The 23,660-nt window shown below is 37.2% G+C and overlaps 1 protein-coding gene and 2 long non-coding RNA genes across 5 annotated transcripts; all 3 read right to left on the reverse strand.

Moving 5' to 3' along the window:
• Positions 1 to 7,500: 7,500 nt before the first annotated feature.
• On the reverse strand, positions 7,501 to 8,391 carry LOC113310995. Its single transcript, XR_003341499.1, has 3 exons — positions 8,184 to 8,391; positions 7,847 to 7,918; positions 7,501 to 7,730 (listed from the first exon to the last, which is right to left on the reverse strand). It is a non-coding gene; the product is annotated as an uncharacterized LOC113310995 (long non-coding RNA).
• Positions 8,392 to 9,848: 1,457 nt separating this feature from the next.
• Positions 9,849 to 15,996, reverse strand: LOC113310994 (F-box protein At3g07870-like). 2 transcript variants are annotated; one of them, XM_026559829.1, is made up of 8 exons: positions 14,672 to 15,996; positions 13,383 to 13,664; positions 13,004 to 13,278; positions 11,811 to 12,478; positions 11,449 to 11,685; positions 10,530 to 11,299; positions 10,360 to 10,438; positions 9,896 to 9,915 (listed from the first exon to the last, which is right to left on the reverse strand). In XM_026559829.1, the coding sequence occupies exon 1, from the start codon at positions 15,878 to 15,880 to the stop codon at positions 14,693 to 14,695; it is 1,188 nt and encodes a 395-aa protein (XP_026415614.1). In that variant the 5' UTR covers positions 15,881 to 15,996; the 3' UTR covers positions 9,896 to 9,915; positions 10,360 to 10,438; positions 10,530 to 11,299; positions 11,449 to 11,685; positions 11,811 to 12,478; positions 13,004 to 13,278; positions 13,383 to 13,664; positions 14,672 to 14,692. The 2 variants fall into 2 exon arrangements, with proteins under 2 accessions (XP_026415613.1, XP_026415614.1); XM_026559828.1 differs by having other exon boundaries at positions 9,849 to 9,915; positions 10,360 to 11,299.
• Positions 15,997 to 17,222: 1,226 nt separating this feature from the next.
• On the reverse strand, positions 17,223 to 21,264 carry LOC113313653. Of its 2 annotated transcripts, none has more exons than XR_003341977.1 (5): positions 21,119 to 21,264; positions 20,530 to 20,669; positions 20,397 to 20,427; positions 20,160 to 20,319; positions 17,223 to 19,036 (listed from the first exon to the last, which is right to left on the reverse strand). It is a non-coding gene; the product is annotated as an uncharacterized LOC113313653 (long non-coding RNA). The 2 variants fall into 2 exon arrangements; XR_003341976.1 differs by having other exon boundaries at positions 20,530 to 20,672; positions 21,119 to 21,244.
• Positions 21,265 to 23,660: the final 2,396 nt, after the last annotated feature.

A 23,660-nucleotide genomic window follows, 5' to 3' on the forward strand; every position in this document is an offset into this window, starting at 1 on the left:
TTCCTGTTATGCTTGTCTCCTGTTATTTATAGTTAATGTTCATGTTCTGTTAATTCCTGTTTAGTGTGTAATGTTATTTATGCTCACTGCCATGTAATGTTTGTGCACTGTCATGTTTAATTCACTGTCATTGAAGGAATGCTAGGCTAGATTTCTTAGAAGCTTTGTGCTGATTGTGTAATGGAAGAAATCAGTGCTTAAAGCAAGCTGATTTTCTTGCCATTCCCTGTGTATGCTTAGGTTGCAGTGTTGATTGTGCATTGGGAGAAGCTAGTGCTTATAGCAAGCTAATTTTCCTCCCATTCTTTTAGTTTGCCTGTATCCTGCCTTAGCTTTGCTTCATTTCAGTTTCTTTATCAACCCTGCCCTTGGCCTTAGGCCTTGGTTCATCTTGTTTTGTTTTGCTTTTGTTCATTGTTTTGTTGCTGTTTAGTTTTCATTTGCTTTGTTCCTTGTTTTTGCACTGTGTTGTTTTCCTTTGGCTTGTACTGTTACTTGCACTGTTTTCGGTGGCTTAGGCCTTTACTGCTGTTTTCTCCTGCTGTGCACTTGCACTGCTTTGCAACACTGCTTTGCTGCACTTGCATTGCCTCTGCTGCACTGCTACATTGCTTTCCCCTGCTGTCTCTCCCTGCAGCTGCTGTGCTTGTGCAGTTTGCTACAGCTGCTGCTGTTGCCTTCCTTTCTGCTACACTGCAGCTGCCTCTGCAACTGCTGCTGCCTTGTCTGTTGCTGTCAAGCAAGCTACTACTTGCACCTGCCAAGCCAAGTCCAGCTCCTGCTGCCTGCCAAAGCCAGCTGAGCCCAATCTGGTTCACTATCAAGTCCAAAGCTCAATTCAAACTGAAGCCCAATTCAGTCAACTGTGGGCTTAACCAAAGCCCAGTTGTTTAAGACCAAAGCCCAAATTCATTAAGGCCCAATCCAATTCAGGCTTAATCAAAAGCCTAAGTTTAAGGCCTAAGCCCATTTGCACTTCAAAGACCAAACTGAGCCCATGCTCAGTTCCTTTTATTGTGAACAAACCCATTAGCACTCAAAGCCCAATTTAAGCCAAAAGGCTTCAAAACCCAACAACAATTTAGGAACCCAATTAGCTAAAACACTTCCAAAACACACCCGATCTCTGTGGATCGACCCGTACTTGCACGAGCTACAACTGACGACCGTGCACTTGCGGTATTACTGTAGGCCCCCGTTATTATCGCTTCATTATATACACTTTCCGGGCCCACCAAGTTTTTGGCCGGGGATAATTTTTAGACTCTTTTACAAGCCTGCCAAGTTTTTGGCGCCGTTGTCGGGGATTATTTTTTAGACCTTTTCGGGGACTATCAGTCAGTCAGATCAAAGTCATATAGTGAACTTGTTTGAGTTGTACCATGAACACATATATATAATATATATATTGAGATAGTCATGCAAATTTTTTTTGGCTTAATCGACTAACCACCAGATAAAGCTATGGTCAAAGTTTTCTTGATATACTTCTAATAAAAAAAAAATACTTCAGATGAAAAAAATATATTTACTCAACTTTAGATTAAAAAAAAACAATAATGTTAATTAACTTTACATGTGTAAAATTGTTTACCATTTTGCAATTTCTCCTTCATTCAAAGAGTGAGGTTTTCTTTTTAATTTTTGTTCAATAAGTACTTACAAGTTACAACACTAAATTAACTAATGGTTTGTTATTTTTCTCTATTTTCATAAACATCGCACAAATAGTGAAAACATTGCCCTTTAAAGGACGGCGGGGAATAACTTTTTTTTTCATGAATTGGTTCATCTTCTCAACACAACCAACACTAGCTAGTGCAACAGTAATAGTTTGAGAAATCATGGGTATGGTTTGTGTTTAATTATATATATCGCTGGATAATGTCGTGTTTTGATAATTTGTTTAGGTTTTATTAATCATCAAAAATTACCTTTCTTTTCTCCCTGGAAAAAAAATAATAATGGTAAAAAATGATTAATAGTTAAAAAGAATCATTAGGAAATGAAAATGATGATGAAGCTATCAAATCATACAACTTTATTTAATGAGAAATCTCATTTAACCTCAGAACAAGAATATCATTTTGAATATTTGTTGTATGCTATGTAAGTGAACTCATTCCTCCAGAAATAAAGTCCATAATGTTGTCCGCCAATATATTGACATATATGCTAATGTTGAGTGTGAAGCAAATCTAAGAATTAACATATGAACCATATTATTTAAACTTATAATGATTTGCATGGGTGCCCAAATATACATACCCGTCGGTTATTCAATATAACTAAAGAAAGGGATCGCATTGGGAGATAAAGGGAATATATTTGCATATGTTATTGTTATGAAAGGTTATAGGCAAGATATAGCGTTGAAGAAAAACCAATTTCGGCGAACTATACAACAAAAAAACTACATGTGAATCTTTTCTTATATTTTGATTCACAACACAGTTGTATGCTCAGGTTTTTAAGTATCTAGTTTGAATGCAGTATGAGGTTTTTTTTTTGTTTTTGGGTATGAGGAACTTTCTTGTTCTTGAGACATATTTTGGTCATAGAACAATTCTGAAAACAACGTAGATTTTGGTCATAAAACAATTGACGAGTTTTTTTTTTTTTAAGCATGAGAAAAACAGAAAGAACTGACTACAGAGCTATTACACATGGGAGAGTTCTATGACCAAAAAAACTTTTACCCCACGGAGTCATTAAATAAGATTTGGCTAATAAAATGTGGGATAGCCTGGTCCTACACTGAAGTTGATAAATTTCTCGTTTGACTTCTGTCTGCCGCATAGTTTTTCATTACGTCTGTTGCTTGATTCCCCTCTTTATAGTTGTGTTGTATTATGCAATGATGAATTTGTTGCATTATTTGTTTTATTTCTGTAATCATTCATGCAACGTACCACAGAGCTTCAACTTCTTTTTTCACGAAGCGCATTAAATTTTCTTAATCTCTCTCAAAGATAACTTTTGTCCATTATCTCTCCATTGCCATCCTTGAAGCTAGCAGAGTCTCCCACGTTTCAGCTATTAGTGCCGTAGTTATTTTTTTATCCAACTCGGTGTCCTCTAGCGTCCCCATCCGTGTTGATTTGTATCCAACTCGGTTCTGGTCTGATCCACCCTGCTAATATCGTTGTTCTTGATCTGATTTTTTATTTTTTTTTTTTATTTTTTTTTGGGGGGGGGGGGGGGGGGAGGGAGGGAGGGGGTTTTGGCTGGAGTATCCCCAGGTAAAGCAGGGGTAATTTTTTTCCATTCAAACTCTTGTTCTTGTTGTATGGTAGGTGCCAAGATGTTGTCTGGGGTTGTTTGTTTGAAAACTAAATCATTTCTGGACATCCAAATGTTCTAGAAGAGAAAAAAACAAGTTGATATATAACGGGCATGGCTAGCGTCTTTTAGAATTTGGGTAATAGTTTTTTGATTACTTATAGTGATATGGGCGTGGGTGTTGGTTTGGTTTGTTGATAAACGACATAATAGGATATTCCAAGATGCTGATGGTATTGGGCAGTGAATAAGCATGTTCTCCTATGCTTCTGGTTCATCATTGCATCAAGGGAATTTGTTGGAGTTTGCGATATTGATGCGGTGTAGAATAGAGAAAGTCGGGAGACTTTCATTTATAACTTTCCACAAGAAAAGCTGGATTTTTGGTGGACAAGGTAAGTTCCACAAGAATTTAATGGGAGGTAGGGTTTTATGTGGTGCTGGATGTCTTGTTGTCTTATTAAAAAAGTGTACATTGTGGCAGTAGTGTATTTTCCAGATTTTGAGTGTGGTCATAGGATTTTGTCATAAGGAATGTTTAGCAGAAGGTGAATATTTATTATGTTATGGATAGCAGTAGGTGAGAGGTGATTCAGTTGTTCAGGATTCCAGTTATGGGTTGAGGGGTCAATGAGATCAGAAACTGATTGGATTAGGTAGAATTGGTTTGGGTTTAGGTTTTGATAATCAGGTAACCAATTTGCCAGAATAGGCGTGTCTAAACATTTAAAAATACGATGGAAAATAAGTTTTTCAAATGTAGGTATAAGAGATGGCATTTGCTTCCATTATGGGCTAGAAGAGGAAGGAATTCGAGTGTTCTCCTGGAAGATTGGTTGATTGTATAAATATTTTTCACTATATAATATGGAGCAAATGGAATTAGGTTGGTCGTGTATGTTCATATTCTTTTCATGAATAAGGCTTTATTGTGGTGACTTCTTTTCCTTACGCCAAGACCTTTGTTATTGGTTTATTTAGTTTGGTCCATCCTATTGGGTGGAGTTTTTTAATTGTTGAGTCATGGTCCCAGAAAAAATTTCTAGCAATCTGATCTATCTGTTTGTGTATATGAGTAGGGAATAATTGTGTTTGCATAAAGTGGTTTGAGGTAAGTATTAAGGAATTTTTAATGAGTACTAACCTTCCTGCTTGAGTAAGGCATTTGGTCATCCATACTTGAGCTTCCCTCACCAAACGATGAAGTAATGGTTCGAAGATGTGACTAGAGGTTATCCCGTTTTTAAACTGTACTCCCAGGTATATTGGTGGGTTGGATGATGCTGGCATGTACAAAAAAAATTTGAATAACGTCTAGCTAATGTTGTTGCAGTCTTGGATGGTGAATTATTGTTGTTGTTTTTTGCGCTGATTTCCCGACCGCTGAAGAACTATAGGATTGAAGAAGTCTCCCGAGGTGAGAATTGCCTTCCGGAGCTTCCTTGTAAGTGACCAAGAGGTCATCCGCTTATGTTAGATGTGAAATAGTGGATATTTTTGGGATATGTTTAGCCCTTTTACAAGATTTAGAGATTCCAAATTTCCTAGGTTGGTTGATAGGATTTCTTCACATTCGATGAAAATATAGGAAGATAGAGGATCTCGCTGTCGAATGCGTCTCATAGGGGTGTTGTATCCATGAGGGATACCATTGATGTTAATTGAGTATGCAACTATAGTGACATAATATTTTTGTTGGAAATCCCATTTTTGTGAATGCCTTTTTGATGAATCCCCAGTCTAAGCTGTCATAAGCTTTCTTAATATCTAATTTCAAGGTTATTTTTGGATCTTTGGTAAGAGCGGAGGTTTTAATTAATGTAATGAAATAGTTCTCCAGCAATTGATATGTTATCATGAATGGATCTCTGTGGAAAGAAGGCATTCTGATATGGACTTATGATAAATGGGATTAGCGGATGCAAGCGATTTACCAAGATTTTTTATATCACTTTGTCTAGGCTGATTGGTCTAGTTTAGGATGGGTTTGAAGGATGATCTATTTTTGGTATGAGGTTTACGTTGGTATGATTCATAAGTGGGTGAATGTTTAATGTGTTAAAAAAACTGTGGACCATGTGGCTATTAATTAACGGTGTGTTGTGTCCCAAAAAACCTTGAAAACTTACTAGTACATCCATCAGGTCCCGGAGCGCTTTCAGAGTTGATGGAGAACAGATTATGTTTAATTTCAGCTGTAGTCACCCCTTCCGTTAACTCTGTGCATTGTCATGAGGATATTCTGGGTGTGATTTGTGTGAAGAATTCTTCAGCTATTGTTTTTCTTTGGGCTGTGAATTGATCAGTAAAATGATCGAGAATGATTTGGATTACCTGATTTTTATCGCTGACCCAATTGTTTTGTTGATATTGCAATTGTTGTATGTTATTACAACTTTGGTGAATGGTCGCTTTTGCGTGGAAGAATGTTGTATTGATGTCCCCCAATTGAAGCCATTGGATTATGGATCTTTGTTGCCAGTATGTTGCATGATATTGTAGCAAATATAACTGATGGGATAGAAACTGCTTTTCGTTGTGACATTTAACCAACAGTATAGTTCAACACCAGTTCCTATATCACATTGGTGTTATGCCATTTGAATCTGAGCCATTGATTTCTTGATTAGTTTGGAATATGCCAAAAGGTTTTTTTTCAGTCCATAAGCATTTCGCCAGTTTTATTAGCTTTAGCTGAAGATCTAGAGTCGTTTCCGAGTCATTTTGCTAATTCCATGTTGTTTCAGCTATCTGCTTGAGTTGTGGATGATGTAACCATAGGTGCTCGAACTTTTAGGTTTTCTGCCCGTGCCAATGGACACTGTTAGATGGACACTATCATACATGATTTGCGTCATTTTTTCCGTAAAACCCAAATGATAATGAATTCAAATCTAATATTTTGATGATATGTTCCTCTTATAAGACTATATTTCTACCAAAAATAAGCACAATTCGAGATACCAAACCTCACCATCTACCAATTTTAATTTCAACAGTTAACTTTTAACGGTTGATATTCAAAGGGGTAGATGGTGGTGTTATACGTCTCGAATTGTGTTTATTTTTTTATAGGAATGTAGAATCTCACAAGAAGAATGTATCATCAAAATATTAGATTTAAATTCATTGTCGTTTAGGTTTTACGGAAAAAATGACACAAATCATGTATGATAGTGTCCATCTAAGAATGTCCATAGCTCTATAAAAAAAACTCTCATACCCATAAGCTCTTGAGAGCATTGCTATCAATCATTGACCTACTAGCTGTTGTTGGAAGCTTAAAACTGTCGAGGCTGAGTTGGTCCATGAGATTGATGGGTCATATTACACCCACCTACTTTTCATGACTGCTAACAGGAGAATACCAATTTGCCCGGAAATGTTTTGTCTTACATGAAATTTAGTACACCACTAGCAAATTAGCACCCTCTATTAGCAACTTCTCTTTATGTTCTCCATAAGAGACTCCATTCCATCCATATGAGCCCTTTACTAACTTTTACGATAGTGAATTTAATTCCATGATATAGAATCTGTAACCACAAGATTTTTTGCTCGACATAAATCCGATGTCACAAGACTCACAACAGAAGTTTTGTGAATCAAGGTGAATATTTTGGGTCACAAGATAATATTTGAACCACATCACATGTCCATTCCTAACTTCCATTTCGCAAGGTAATTTTAGATCACAGGAGCATCTTTGATATTATAAGCCTCCCAAGAATCACTAAGCATTTTGGGTCGTAAATAACTATATCAAATATCAACTTTGAGGCCATACGGTAGATTTGGTACTAACGTTATGTCTCCAACGACTCCGAGTGTATTTCGGCTTACAGGGCCGATTTAGGTCGGGACTGCGTAGTCTCTTGCTGTAAGAGTTTCATCATGGTGTCATAATTTGTTCGTCTATCACATTTTCTGCTAAAATGTAACTTAGATATTAGGCCAATCACCCAAGCATGTAAAAAAGATAAAAGGCAAGACTGAATAATCATGAACCATAATGGGCTTTCTCGACTAGAAATCAGAATTCGAAGGGGTCAAAAAAGAAACGAAAAAAAGAGCACACTGATCCCGGTCAAATGAAAGAAGGTTGGTGCGTAACTACCTTCTTTCGCAAGGATCTGACAGATGAATCTTGAACTCTTTCATACATTTTTATTCTGCAAGTAATGATAAAAGACAAACTGAATCTAAGTGAGCTGAGTACGGAAGTCCAAAAACTAGGTATAATTCATCGTTCCCTTGCAAAGTAACAGCAAATATTATTCATTTGTTCTTCCTTACAAAGTAATGGCAAAGAGCTGGTCAAGAGCCAGCTGCTCTACAATTGGAAACAAAATATTCTTAAGCAAACAAACAGACATGCCAAATCATCACGCCGCAATTCGTGCGACATCAAGTACAGCTTTTTTCAAAACTGTACTCCATGTCGGAACCTACAAAATTTCTAGCAAATATAAGAAACAACTCCAAATCTAGCGTGTTTACAGCTGGCTAACGACGCCTATATGTCTACAAAGTGGTTATACATGTGATAACTTGTAATACTCACCGTAACTATTGGCAACATAAGCTAGTGGAGAGTGTAATGCAGATAACAAATCCCGAAGTGCCTCGCTGGTAGCTGGGACACAAGTAATAGACAACGGGGGAAACAGTTATTTTCATCCCTTTAGTATACTGACCATAATCCAGCAACGCGCAATATCGTGATGCAAAATCGAAAGTGCAACTTTTTCCACAAGTTCTGGTACAAGATTAGCATCTCTATCACCCAGGTTAAAAGTCACCTCCATGTTATAGCCGGGGTTACTGATGCCAATCTTGGGGCACTGGGACCAAACCACATTTAGGAGAGAAGTTTGGTGCAATAGAAGAAAAGTTTTTACCTGCACTTCATTGTGGCACTGGAACCAGACCACCCACCATTTAAAGATGCAACTATTTTCCCAGCTCTCATAATTGCATCACAGATACTTGGTGTGCCTGCTGTGCTGCACTGCTGCAGTTTTACCACCTTCCAACATTGCCACACTCAAAGGTGCTTTTATTTCCATCATTTCATCAGCATTATCAGCTGTCCTTCTTTCTAAAACAGCTACCGCATGTTCCTCATGTAATGAAGTTTCTGCATTTTCTCTTCAAGTTCTTTATACAAGGAGCCATATGCTGAAACAGGAACAATTACAAGAGGTAATCATTAATGAACCGAAGCACACGCGTAACTTTGTATTTTGTTAAAAACAGTCCAGATTAGAAATGACATAGTTGATAAACCCCGACAAAGTATTAGCATCTCGTCAAGTACCCTAAAACACCCAGCATTCCAATGACTTCTAACCACCAATTCCAACATAACCCTGATAGACGTAGTGTTGCAATAGGAGGAAAGTAAGAGATTCAAGGTAAACAAAATGCGTCCAATTTTATACCAAAACCAAATAGATCAGAGAGCAGTACTAGTAATAGCAGAAGGGACAGGGTAAACTGAATCAAAATTTCTATTGACAACATTTTCCTACTGATCATATCAAATGTACAGTGAGAGGGCGAAGTAAAAGCAGACAATGTGAGACATAAAAAGCTTATAAAATTTAAGAAAGTAATCAAATCTAAGACTTAGCATCTGAACTGGATGGTTATAACCAAACCAAGCATGTATAAGCATTTAGGTCATAAGATTAAGTTTGTTGTCTACAACCACACTCTCATCGTAATTGTTATTTGGAGTGGAAGCTTCTTTCTCTTCCTAAACAGCATCACCCTCTTTTGCATATTGTGACAAGGTTTTGCCTACTAGTGTTTGCAATTCTTATGCAATATACTGACTGATGAAGACAATTTTTTTCTTGTTTCCTAGCCAAAGCACTGTTTATTCTTGGACAACTCTAATCACAGACTAAATCTCGAAATGACGGCCTAAAGGAATAGAACTATGAACAGCATAGGAAGTGCCAGGAGCTTAGGACTACTGGGAAAGCTCTCGGATTTCCACAATATTTCCTGCACTAAGAAGGAATCACATTATACATACAAAAGAACTTTTCATTTTCCCTCAGAAACAAAAGCGAAAAAGGCTGATTACGATTTCATCTTATGCCCTTTTTATTTGTTCACATGATCTGTTAGTTCTAGATTCAAAACAGCCAAAAAAATAACTAATACAACGACAGATTCCCCCCCCCCCCCCCCCCCCCCCCAAAACCTGTGTATGATTATGGAAGCTCACCCCACTTGTAACATATTGGTTTTGTTTCATTCTTCATATCAGTTTACGACTTCCTTTCTCATTTCCGGAGGACAACAAATGAAATCAATTGATGTTTGAAACATGATAAAGATCACGAATAGAAGCATTTCTGAGTATGGGTCATATGTACTCCTGTTTCAATAACAATACTGATGGTCTTGGAGTCAGGAATATGGTAAAGTTTCGATATTAAAAATCAGAGGTGAGGAATAAGAGACGAATTACCAAGGAAGCTTAAATTGGTAGCTTAAAGGTGGCTTCCCACCATTCATGCTTAGAGTAGTTTCCAACTGTTCTGTCCAGCCGTGAGATAATCTCAGAAAAAAGTAGGCCTCGCCACAGATTCTGTGCCCCAACATTCTTCAATCCACCTGTAAAAAAGAAGCATACATCTTAGTAATCTCGACTAATTCACAACTATGTTTACGAGGATAACTCATTTTACCTTCCTTAGTGCTTCAAGAACTTAACCGGGAAAAGAAGTGACATTCACAACTGTGTTCACGAGTAAAATTGACACTAAACAGAGGAACTTGTGTTCAGATTAACACCATTTTGAAGTTCTTTGATCAAAATATAGATCTGTCTGAAGTCCACTACTTCATAAACACAGTTAAGGCACTAGTAGTGAGCCTTGTACTTTACCAAATCAGTTCAATTCAGAAATATAAGTTTCATAAACAAATAATAAATCAAGATCTAAGACACGAAACAGACAAATTTAGAAGGATAAGCATATTACTATATTACGGACTAGAATCAAACAAACGCATGTTTTAAGCAAGAAGAAGAAGAAGACACAGAAGGAATTATACCTGAAGAATGAGAAGATTTAGTAGTGACTCCATTTGGGTAATAACTATAGCTAATAGTATAACATCCCTGAAGGTTCATCTGACCAGAAATTGAAACCCCCCACACTGGAAATGAGCCTTCTGAACAATTGATTCAATAAAAGAAACACAATTCCCTGAACTCAAACTACCTTCACATTGACCCATCACATATAAAGCTAGTTGCATTGAACTCGTTACCACTAACATCATTCTGCACTTGTTCAAATGTTGTGTTTCTACAATCATCAAATCTACTCCCAGCATAATTTGTTCAACATATTTGGATCATCAAATGAATTCCTCTCATCTCGGCTGAAATTTTACTTTCCTCTTGTATGCAATTTTCTAGTGTTTTGCTTGGAAATTTTGTGGTGGGTGCCAATAGACTAGGCCTGGGCAGATGACACGTGCCCTGTAATTCTGCAGCAATTAATCTTGCTTTTATCAGAAGTATTTCTACTTAGATTTCCCTTTTCTGATGCCTCAAAACTTTTCCCTTCCTGTTTTAAATTAAAAGATCGTCATCTTGTAAGAACTTAAGTTATGGCGTTACTGCCAACCCAAGTTTTCAACTCGAGGCATGTACTAGCTCTCTATCGGTCCCAGCCTGACCGAATCCTGTGAAGCACTTGCATAAATAGTTGATTTTAGAAGTCCTAGGTTCGGTGCGAATGACACATCCCTCACCCAATCCTAATGCATATGAAGAGCCGGGAAGCAGTCCACCTTCCACCATCCATGTTCTATTGTAAAGTTTCCAAGCCTTCACTGTAGTATCACAACCATCAGAAACAAGCTTTTAAACAGGATCGAGTACCCCCAGATCCCAGTAGAGCATGATGAATCAAACATGATTCGTGCTTCTGTTCAAGTGTCTTCTCAAGTGTTAACACAAAATCTCAACAGCTGCAACTTGTAGCTGCAAAGGTAGTATAAAAAAAAGTTTAGATTCTAAATTCCTTCAAGGTTATAAATTCAAACAAATATAAGAAACAACTCCAAACCTAGTGTGTTTACAGCTCGCCCATATGTGTAGATAAACGGTTATACATGTAATACAATACTCACCGTGAGGTTTGCAGAAAACAGATCCAAGAAGTGCCTCACTGGTAGCTGGGACATAGGTAATAAACAAACAGGGAAAACATCATTTTTCATCCCCCAGCTACTGATCCTATCCCAGCAATGCGCAATATCGGAACTGCAACATTTTCCGCAAGTCTTGCTACAAGATTAGCATCAGCATCATCCGGGTTTAAATTCACTTCCAAGTTCTGGCAACCCATATCAAACAGGAGAAAGTGCCTACAAATACCAGAAATAAAACATGCCGGGCATTTAGTTTAATAAGACAGAAAAACATATTTAATTTTAACCTAAATGCCAGGATATATAGTCTAAATCAATATTGTATGGGAATAACCGTATACCATTGCGTATCCTAAACGTCAGATTCTTCATAGAGCGGGTCCCACTTAAGAAGCTCTGGTCTAACATATGGAGAGAAGATAGCAGGCGCAGTTACTGACATATAAGCAACGCGGTAACTTGAGAAGAAATGCTTCTTCCATGTTTCAAACTTCTCTTTAACAAGAGAAAAAAATTGGACCTGCGTCAATAAATACTTGCTCTGAAGTCTGAAGCAGCGTTTCACGGTTAGACATGTACGGCATACTTTCTGAGTCACTTCATCAGCACTGGACTCTCCTTCAATATGATGGCAGGAAAAACTATCACCAACAACAGACATTCTCTTTGGCTACGAATGGGCCTTCCCACGTTTTTTGGATTTCATCCCTACATTTTACTTCCTCCTGCTTTTGTAGGTTCATGTCCCGACTAAGTTTGTCTAACTTAACCGGCCAATTAGTTTGCTCCCTTGTTTCAGGTGATGCCTGCTGTGCTGCATTGATCACTGTGCTGCAGTTGTACCACCTTTACTAAATTCCAACATTGCCACACTCAGAGTCAGAGGTGCTTCTATTTCCATCATTTCATCAGCAGTGTCATCTGTTCTTCTTTCTAAAACAGCTACTGCATGTTCCTCATGAAGTTTCTTCATTTGCTTTTCAAGATCCTCTATATAAGGAGCCGCATGCTGAAACAGGAACAATTACAAGAGGTTATCATTAGTAAACCGAACACACATAGGGAATCTTGATTTGAGGAATTTAACTCAGTAAAAGGGTGCCTTGACTACACTCACTACGGAGTTTATTCACAAAGTTATTTGACATTTTGCCCCGAAAACGCAAACAGTCAAACCTAACCTCAACCAAGGGAAACCAGCGGACTCTGATGAGAGTTATTTGCCCTATCTCTTTCCCGTGTGAACCGAGACCAACCTATCCTCGCCCTTGGAAAAGCAATGGACCCTGCTGGGAGTCGTTTGCGCTATATCTTTCCTACTGTGCTAGAATAAAACCCCATAGTGCCCTATTCTTCTGGTACAAAAAACGGGCTGTCGGTCTGAAGCTATTGTAATGTTCATAGAGAAATCAAGAAAGAGAATATATATACCTAAAGAAAGCCTTATAGTGTTAGCTAGAAGGTATTTGACCATAAGGACATATTCAATACAAATAAAAAAACGAACAGCATTCAGTAGAAGAAAAGTTTTTACCTGCGCTTCAATGGGGTACTGGAACCAGACCACACACTGTTTAAGGATGCAACTTTTCTCTCAATTCTCGTAATTGCATCATAATATTTGGTGTGATTCTGCGCGCATGGCAGAACTTCCCCACTTAGGAGCAGGTCAAGTGCCAGCTGCTCTATCACTGGAAAAGCAAGGATATCTTTCCACAAACAAATGTTCTTAAGCAAACAAACAGAATGCCAAATCGTTCTGCTGCAATTCGTGCGGCATCGTACCACCACTGTACTCCATGTTGGAGCCTACAGAAATTTGCACAAATATTAAAACTCCATATCTAGTGTGTTCACAGCTGGCCATCAACGCCCACATGTCTAGATACTTACAGTTAGCTTACGATACTTACAGTTAGCTTGGCCACAACATATGCTAGTCGAGAGTGTGTAGCAGATAACAAATCCTGAAGTGCCTCACTGGTAGCTGGGACATAAGTAATAAACAAGTTTGTTGAGGAAACAGCATCTTTCGTCCCCCTGGTACTGAGCATATCCCAGCAATACGCAATATCCTGAAGCAAATTGGAAGTGCGACATTTTCTGCAAGTCTTGGTACAAGATTAGCTTCAGCATCATCTAGGTTAGAAGTCACCTCCATGTTCTGCAATCCACAATCAAACTGGAGAGAGTGCCTACAAATAAAACATGCCGGCAGTTAGATTTGACAAGACAGAAAAACATATTTAACCTAAATGCAAGGATATATCGTCCAAATTAATATTGTATGGGAATAACCGTATACCATAGCATATCAGAAAAGTCAGATTCTAAGGAACGGATCCCACTTAAGAAGCTCTAGTCTGACATACTAAATCTAGAAATGACAATTTTTTTCTAGTTTATATAAGAACCAGAAAAAGGAAGTTCCATTGAATAGTGTGTGTCATGAGAAATCTCATCAAACCCAGAACAGTAAACCATTTAAACAAGGGAAAGGAAACTGTATTCACCAGTACCATGTTACTCAACGCTGGCGAACTCATCCAACCAAAAAAGGATTCTTAAATCCTCACTCTGGCAGCACAATTTTTCATACAAATGTTATCAGAGCGAGAAGTATCTTGCTTCAATTGCGGGAAAACAAAGACTTAGCAGCTGAACTCGATGATAATAACCAAACCAAGCATGTATAAGCAATTAAGTCTTAAGATTAAGTTTGTTTTAATCCACTCTCATTAACTGTCTACAGTATTTGGAGTGAAAGTTTCTTTCTTTTTCTAAACCTCATCACCCTCTTTGCATACTGTGACAAGGTTTTGCCTACTAGTGTTTGCTATTCTTATGAAATTTACTGACTAACGAAGACAATTTTTTCTTGCTTCCTATCCAAACCACTACTTTATTCGACAACTCAAGTCACAGACTAAATATCGAAATTACAGCCTAAAAGGATAGATTTAAGAACGTAATAGATTTCCTAGAATTCTTAGAAGCTTAGGGCTACTGGGAAATCTCTCAGATTTCCACAATATTTCCTGCACATACTTGTCAGACTCAGATTTTAATTTCTTATGCAATGACATAAGTTTACTGAAGTCACAAAATGCTCCATTACATCAGAGTAATTCATACATGATAATATCAGCACATATTGTCAATTAAAATTTCAACGAAGGTAATTATCATTCATTACACTTACCTAGAGATCTCTGACTTCGTTTTACGGCTTCTTCAGTTTATCACTGCTTTCTGTCTCCTCACTAGAGCTTGTACTTTCACCAGATTCCATTGTTTTTGTATCCTTTTCTCCTAATACCTTCAACGAAACCAAAGTATTCTTGTGAGGAATTGCTGCAGAAATAGACTTGCCAAAACTCACATCCATTTCGGCAGATGAAGCTTTTGGATCGTAACTAACAATTTTGCCACGCCCGCAGCACAGAAGCCTACCACTCTTCATAAAATCAAAAGGCAGGTGTATGTAACTGTCGAAACTAAACTCTTTACTCCAGCTTAAGTCAGTATCAGTATCCTTATTCTTCTTCAATAACCACATGTTACAATCACCAGCATTGAAATAAAAAGTAGCACTCAGAAAATCACCCAAAACCCCTAGTCCCAAAACAAGATATGGAACCCCAGCTCGTGTCAAACAAGGTGGTGGCGGTGGAAGTTCACTAAACTTTTCATCAGTCAGATGGAAAGCAAGAATAATGTTTCTTTCCTGGTCTACCCAATGAAGAGCTTCATTCGCAAACGCACCAGCACATTGTCCAAGATGTTTTATGTCCATGTTCATCTTTCCCACATTTCTCCACCCATTGCCGCTGCCAAGAGTATATACCTGAATAATTCCAACATTTGGCTCTCTCTTGGAGTTATAAATTCTAACAACCTTGTACTCATTCGTCGACGAATTGTAACCAAATCCGAATAGCAAGTCTATCATGTGTTCCTCTTCCAATTTAGGAAGGATAATGTACTCTCTGGTAATGGGATTGCAGATATAGGCAGGTTCATAATAAAATTCCTCCTTATTACAGCGCGCATTGAAACAAATCAAACCATCACATGAACTAAGAATATAGTTATCAATAAATGGAGGGTCCAACTTAATCCTTGTTTGTCTACTAAAGGGTGTTGTCTCATGAAAATTCTCATCATCATACTCAGTATAATAGAACTGTTTTTCAATACCCATTGTAGAAAATATGTAATTTAACTTACCAGCATCAGCATGAGCATCAGAATGATTGAGATAATTCAAGTGCAATTGAGAGAAGGATGGATGATGAATAAGATCTCTCCATTGTTTGGATACCAATTTACACTTCAAAACAGATTGAGTTGGTAGACGAATTAGAATTTCTATCATGATATCCTTTGGTAGAATGTTAAACCTCACCATAATGAAATCCTTGATTACAGAGACCAGAGAGTGTAAATTGAATTCTGATTTATTTTTTCTAGGGTTTGAGGGGTTTGATTTTGGAGACAGAAGATGGATCGGTGCTGAAAATATGAACTGATTTGGTTCTCAAAGCTAAAGAAAGAAACAACCACAGGCTGTTAAATGATAATACATCTGAATGACTGAATGGAAAGCCGATTCAGATACCACAGCCACCCAAAACAGGCTGTCTGTTTTATTCTGACTCAACTGCTTGCAATCGATACATCTGACTCAAATTCAATAGTGTTACAGTTGGGTGCAATGCAGTTAATATCGGATATCGGTTCATCTCGGCCGGGACCGATACACTGGTACGATTTTATATCGGGGATATTATCGTTGAAATATCGGTTCTAGATTTAGAGACTATAATTTTATATTAAACATTTTCTCCACACATTTTCGGATAAGATATAATAGATAACATCAATTTTATCAAAAAAACAAAAGAGTAACTTTAGTAACTTGCTTCGAGAGCTACATGCACCTCTACTACCACTTGGAAGACTTTCTTCGCCAAAATTACCCTTAAACTTTATAGAAAACGACCAATACCGTCTCATATCGAGAAATGTAGGAAAATTTCGTATATGACCGAAACGGCCGATATTATCGGGCGAATATCATATCCCCGATATCCTTCTTATCGTACCGTTCTGGGCCGATATCCGAAATATCCCCGATATATCGGCCGATATTGACTACATTGGTTGGGTGCTAAATTTTTAAATTCAGATGTATGTCCAGTTGGGTAAATGACTCAAATACCTGCCGGACATATCTGCCTGATGAACTAAATGGCAGATAACTGCTAAATTCATCCGAGAATTCTGAAAGCACCTAGGTTTCGTCTGAGGTTTTTTTGGCACAAGTGTTACTCTCATGGGATGTCTAAGTATCACCATCTGTTTTATGATTTTTAGCTTTAAGCTTTCGTGCGGACGAGTGATCAGTTTTATATGGAAGTACAGTATTTTTTTTTTAGGTTTTTCTCTCTTAGCTTATCAGATTAAGATTAAAATGAAATGACAAATAAAGTCTGGTGGATGCTATACGAAAACTTATTTGAAATTTTACTACTGGGTCCTATTTGTCCACACAGATTCAACCAAGGAGTAAGGAGAGTAACATCAGATTAGTCAAATCATAGGGAGAATGATGTAAACTGGGAAACATAGGCTTGTGCTTGCAATCTGGAAAAATATCAAGATTCAAGTGCCCTAACTTATGGGAAAAAGTAAATGCTGGAAAATAACAAGTCACAAATTGGCATAACTTGAGCTGGATACAAACAAAATATCTAAAGATGAATAATAGGCGAACAAATTCTGCATACTCACACCTGTATGTTAGGTCCTTCCACTTTGACTTGGTAAAAAGAACCAACAAAATACAATTCAAATCACAGCAAAATAGGATCCCTTATTACTTGCAGTTTGAAGCTGCATTTGGACACAACTTACCACAGACGGGACAACAGATTAAAGGAACAAAAAAGAACAGAACCAGATGTCGCAATTCGTAGCCATGTAGCAATTGAAAAACAAAAACATAAAAACAGACTGCGTCCCAAAATAATTACACGACTAGGTCATATTGATGTAAGCAAATTTTATACTAGTTAGTGGTAAACATATGAGCCTGCAGTTTCTAAACACAAGCAAAGTTTATAACCAAAAAACTAAAGGTGAAGCAATCACAGCTACACATAACATGTGATCATCAAAGCTATAAATTGTCCAAACTGTGAAGCTTTGGAATCTGTGTAGTTCTATCTCAAGCCTGGACACTTGCAAAACTAAAGCCAAAATATGCTAGTGTCTCAAAAACTATAACTAACATCTATATATGTATACTACAATTTGTACTTGACATGGATTGCGGAGTTCTGATGGACCTAGTTTGTTTACCCAGTTAAAAGGATTCAAGAATTCTAAGACGGGTGCTATATATGTGTTGATTCTCATCCTTATATCCTAGACGAGAACCATGTCTTACCACATTTCAAACATTCAAATTGGTAGTCGGCAGCACGTCCTGCTATGAAAATGCTGCTGCGGAGACCCACTTTCTTCTCATTGCATCTTGGGCATGGAATATCCATATGTTGCTCCTCTGGTTCTTCTCCGCCAGATTTCTCTTCTGATGCCAGGCGTCCTCTCCTTAATTCCTCCGCTGTCATCTCCACACCCGCTGAAGTTTTCAACAAGGAATCAATCAAAAGTCTAGCTAGTTCTACGGTATCCTTCAGATTAAAACGCAACTGTCGCATTTTTTGCTGATACTTCGTCAAATTCTCACCCCGAGTACTAAAACAGGCTTTCTCTGGAGCAACTAGCGCTGACATAACAACATCTGGATGGTGGTCTCGTGATGATCTATAGGCAGTTTATTTCCTCAAAAAGCAATCCCAAGCATTTAACTCTCACATCATCTCCAATAAGTGCCTTAGCCAAAATTGCATCAATATCATCAGTATCGGCTACAGGTAGATGTGATAGATTATCCTCCATTTCCTCCTCCACAATCTTAACTTCCTCCAAAGAATTTTCGGCTTTCTCCTCTTCCACCTCCATGTCATATCCCAACAGTTGTTGAGTTTTCAGCAGAAGATGATAAATTTCAACTTGTTTATGCTTCTCAAAATCCCTATCTCTTACCCACCACAGTACTTGTTCTTCGTAAACCCTTAGTACAATAAAGCCAGGATTCTGTGTACGAACAGGAATTTTGTCCACTGAGGGAACAAAATGCACTTATACAAGCATGCAGGAAACACACACTCGGAATCTCTTCTTGGTGAAGACTGTAAAACAACTCCCTATCATCATACAGTTCCCACATTCTACCATATCTATCTGCTACATCCTCTAGTCAATACAAGTACTGGCACATAACCATCAATTTCCATCCACGTCTTCTGTTAAATGTTTGATTAATTGCAATATTAGGCTTTTCATTTCATCCTCTGGAGCTATAAAAGTACAATCACCAACTTCGAACCTAAACTTCTTATTCTTAAACAACTTGCAGTACGCTTTCCCTGGACTCATCTCTGAAGTTGTCATCTTTAACAGTTGTCTTGGTCGTTACACAAGTTGCAATCCTTTCCTGCGAAAATAATTTAAATGTCAAACACATGCATTCTCAAACATCGGTCCAAAATTCAAAAACGCCCAGAGCATAGTAGCAAATCAATAAAACTCAATAAAACAATTGGAATGGCTATTTCACGTTTTTCTCCACTAATCAACCCATAGATTTTCTCCATGGTACAACAATCAACTCGATACACACTATTCATGCTAGGCAATTGCCTCCTAGTTAGGTCTACGACTAATTTCATATTGCAACTTTTTTCCTATTACACATTCCATTTGAGATGCTAATTGATTCTTTAACCTTCCATACCCACTCTTGACCTAATTACCACATACTCACAATTAAATTAAATTAAACTAGGGAAACTTTAAATTCCCTAATTTGAAGATCAAACAGAAACTAAATATACACTGATTTCCTTGAAAATTGTCGGTTTTTTCCAATCAATAGAAAATTACACCCAACACAAACTGAACGACTCAAAAAACAAAGAAATCAAGAAAAGAAAAAACTCTTGAAAAAGAGCAGAGAGATGAGGATATTAGTACCCAATCTTAGTCTGTGATTGTTGAGTCCTTCTTGGTAATAATCAAAAGAAAGACCAGACAGAGACAGAGAGAGAGAGAGAATATGGGCCGTAATGATATGAGAAGTTGAAGAATGTAGTAGAATATGAAAGGGAAAAAATGAAGTTTACATTTCTAAGATTGTAGAAGAATATGACTATCTGGAAAGGAAAGTGTATTCTGAAATTGAAATGAGGTGTAGAAGATAACACCTAGAAGAAACAAAGTAAAGTTTTGAGTGGAGAAATTAATGAAACAGACTACTAAGCAAGTAAAAACAAATGATATCTACTTGTAGTAACTGTGGGTTTGCGGAGGAAGCTTGGTTAAGAAGAAACATACTGTATAATTCATTCAGTCCTTCCAAAGTAGGGGCAAATGTAACTCATTACAAGTTATAAAGTAAAGGGCCTAAAGGAAAACCAAGAACTAGGTTTATGAGTAAAGGAGAGCATTTGAATAGCGGTGTCAGCAAGAGAATTTTGAATTGATAACTGAATATGTACTCAAGGAAAAGATAGCTGCTAACTAAAGATAACTTGAGCTGAAGAACTACTAACACATACCTCCACACCAATAGCTTCCTTTCTGGCAGTAGTGGCTTTCGTAGGAGTTGGATCACTTGCCACACAATGACTGCCCTCTCCTGGGATCTTCATAAAACAATGTTCCAGCTTGCTTGGGGGAATAAGGAGCCAGTCATAGCCAGCACTTTTGTCATCGCCCCTGCACCAACAAGAGCGCTTAGCATAAAATGACATACATGGAACATCAAGACGGATGATGATTAACTGCTTATTTACCTTATGAACTCGCGACCAGCAGCTGCCGCAGCTGTGCAACAAAACAAGCGAACATGTAGGAGGAATCAAAAATCATGAACAGCCACCAATAACACTAAGAATTCAACAAAATGCAAAATTGTAACAAAATTACCTTTGTTTTCGCATTATTTTTCTTTCTATTAATTCCTCTCTATATAAAGCCATGCTCCTCATTTCCTCCTCCTCAAGAGACATTGCAGGCTGGTCATCAATAGATGATGCTTCCATTTGAGGAAATGGAGAGTACCTACCCTGCTGTAACAATTCAAACAAGTTCACTATCTCTCTAAACACTACTATGAAATCTAAGAAAGAGAAACCTAAAACAGAAAAGGCCTAAAATCAAACAAAAATAACCTCAAATTGATACAAAAAAAACTCGAATCGGATCAATAAAAACTCCAATCGAAAGAGGATAGCCCAAAATCAAAACGAGAAAAGCCTAAAATCAAAATAGTAAAGGCCTGAAATCAAAACAAAAAAGCCTAAAATTAAAACAAAACAAAAACTCAAATCGAAACAAAAAACCTGAAATCAAAACAAAAAAGACCTGAAATCGAAACAAAAAAACCTGAAATCGAAACAAACAAGCCTAAAAATCAAAACAAAAACCCTAATTTTATACACACAATAATTGAGATCACTCGGATGAAATTGAAATACTCTCAGATCATGAAAAAAAGAGAGCCTAGAAAAATTACCTGTTGGTGATTTGCGGTTGTGACGATGGTTTAATTGTTCGAAGGTAGCTGCGGCGGTGGTGTAAGCTGGTTAGAGTTAAAATAGAGATATAGAGAGAGAGACGGTGGAGAAATAATGAGCGTACTGCGTGCCGGTGTAAAGTGGTTTATAGTGGGTCGAAAATCTTGTGAAGGGTCGGGATTTAAGTTCCCTAATAGAAGAAGTAAGCCGTAAAACATGTGTGATTGCATCCGATTCGGTGTTTGATCCCAATCAACCTTTCCATCAAAAAAAAAAAAAAAAAATATCCCAATCAACCCCGGATTCGACTCGAGTAAGATTTGGACCGTTTGTTTTTATTTTGAGTTAGATAGGACTTGTTATCTGACTCATATCTAGCCGTTCATTCGAACTCATTTGAGTCAGGTCACTGACTCGCATATTTTTGAATGAGATGAGTCAGATTTAACTCAAAAAAAAATATATTCAGGTAATTTTAACCGGATCTAGGTGAATCAGATCCAGAAAAAATAACGAACATGGTGTTCGCCTAAAATGCTAATTCAAGTTAAGCGTCAAGGTGTCACCTCAAGTTTGAGTCGCCAAATAGTTTGGCGTTGTTAAATTTACTTTTTGTGCCAAACAATTTAACGCTTTAAATCTGAGCCATTAGATTTTAACATTTAAAAAAAATACAATGGTTATGCTATTTGCACCTAATCATCAGGTGCTTTTATTGTTAACCATCATATTTAACTTTAAATGTTAAAATTTAACGGTTTCAATCTTCTACGTAAAATTATTTGGCGTTCCATTAATTCAATCTTGAATTATCATAGCGCTTGGACCTTGATCCAAGTTGACGTGTTGCACGTTGAATCTTAAATCTTAATGCATGATAAAACTAAGCCAAAGTACGCACGTGATCCGTCAACCGATCTTATGCACCAACTTAGCGCCTTCACAGTTTTAAGTCTACATCAACGGCCAACGACTATAGGTATTTGCAGGCATTTTAAACTGGGGTTAAGGGTATGTCAAAAGTTACACTAGAACAACAATGCTTTTATGCAATCAACTGGGGTTAAGGGTAAAGGGTAAATACTAGTTCAATCCACTAAACATGGTAAAAATTGACTAAAAAAATATTATATTATCATGAGATGAGATCTGACTTCTGAGTGGAGTAGTTGAAACGGCCTCTTTATTTCAACTGCATATATGCTCTAAAACTATTCATATGGCACATTGAAAACTGATGTAAAAGAGGTGTAAGTAGAAATTGTATATAAAATGAGAGTTTTAGTTTTTCAGTTATCACTACATTCACTTTGAGTTGTGTTCTCAAACCTAAAGAGGATCTCAACGCCGCCTCTCCACAAATTCCTCTACTTAATTTTGGATGTGAACTCCATTAAGGGGTTTTCAGTTTCCTCTTGTATAAGTTAATTATGAATACTCCAGATCTCCTGAAAAGAAACTCAGGATCCGATTAATTTAAGGAAACAACAACAAATTGCTCGTTCTCATAGATGTGAAAGTGGTTTTCATATGGGTATCTGGTGGTGGTGGAAGAAGAACAAAAACATATTTCAATCCAATCAATGAGCATAATGATATTTCCTCCCAAAAAAATTGTGTTTGTCATTTCTCTAATACTACTTGAGGCGTAACCTGCATCAGAGTTACTGCATCAGAGTTCTCTTCAATCTCAAGTTCTTTCTAGGGCTTTTATACTAAAGATTTTAGTCTTCAGTTAATACAGGCTGGAAAAAGATGTGGATTTCTGTTCTAAGTTACCAAAGCTCTCTTTGTAATCTGATCAAAGAAGAAAGTGAAAACATTGGTCCCTTAGTCAATTGATTACAGCCATGTAGTGGTTGTCGCTCATGCTGTAGAGGAAGATGGAGACCTTTCAGACAAACCAAGAAATGAACAAAAATTCTGCTGAAAAGATTGATGCATGAGAAGAAGTACTCAATTGTAAATTTATTTTCCTGATTTTGAAGTATTGCAATATTTTTAAAAGTAAAGTCGTTCATAAATTGGTATTCGTATTGACGAAAGGAAGAATGGACTTTTGACAAATACAAAAGATATGCCTATGAAGTCATGTATTTGATGGAAAATAGGATAAAATCTTTTGTGTGACAAGGATAAAGTCTATTATGTCGTTATGCAAATAGTAATGGAAAAATAGAATAGATCCTTGTATGAATTCCACGGTATTGATCTTCATTGATCCATTCTTTTTGTATTACCGTGAGGCTCTGTAATGTGTCTTATGTCGAGCACGATACAACTAAGTTGATTATTTTGTGATTAGCTTTGTTGGTTGTTCCGTAAGGTACTTTATGTCGAGCACTTTTGAACTAAATTAATCATCTTGATTGGTTATTTAATTATTTGCTCTGAAAGTCTTCTTTTGTCGAGCAAAACAATTGACAATTAAATTGATTACTTCTGTGATTAGTTTGGTTGTGTTTTCCAATTAGATTATTTATAGGTTCTCTTGTAATTAGTCTAGTTGAGTATTCATATACTCCACAAGTCCTTGTGTTG

This window comes from Papaver somniferum, chromosome 9 (genome assembly GCF_003573695.1).
Source record: "Papaver somniferum cultivar HN1 chromosome 9, ASM357369v1, whole genome shotgun sequence".
NCBI lineage: Eukaryota > Viridiplantae > Streptophyta > Magnoliopsida > Ranunculales > Papaveraceae > Papaver > Papaver somniferum.

What these genes read in the sequence shown, in the direction of transcription:
- LOC113310994 (XM_026559828.1), bottom strand. Translation starts at nt 15,880, where the DNA reads ATGGTGAGGTTTAACATTCTACCAAAGGATATCATGATAGAAATTCTA.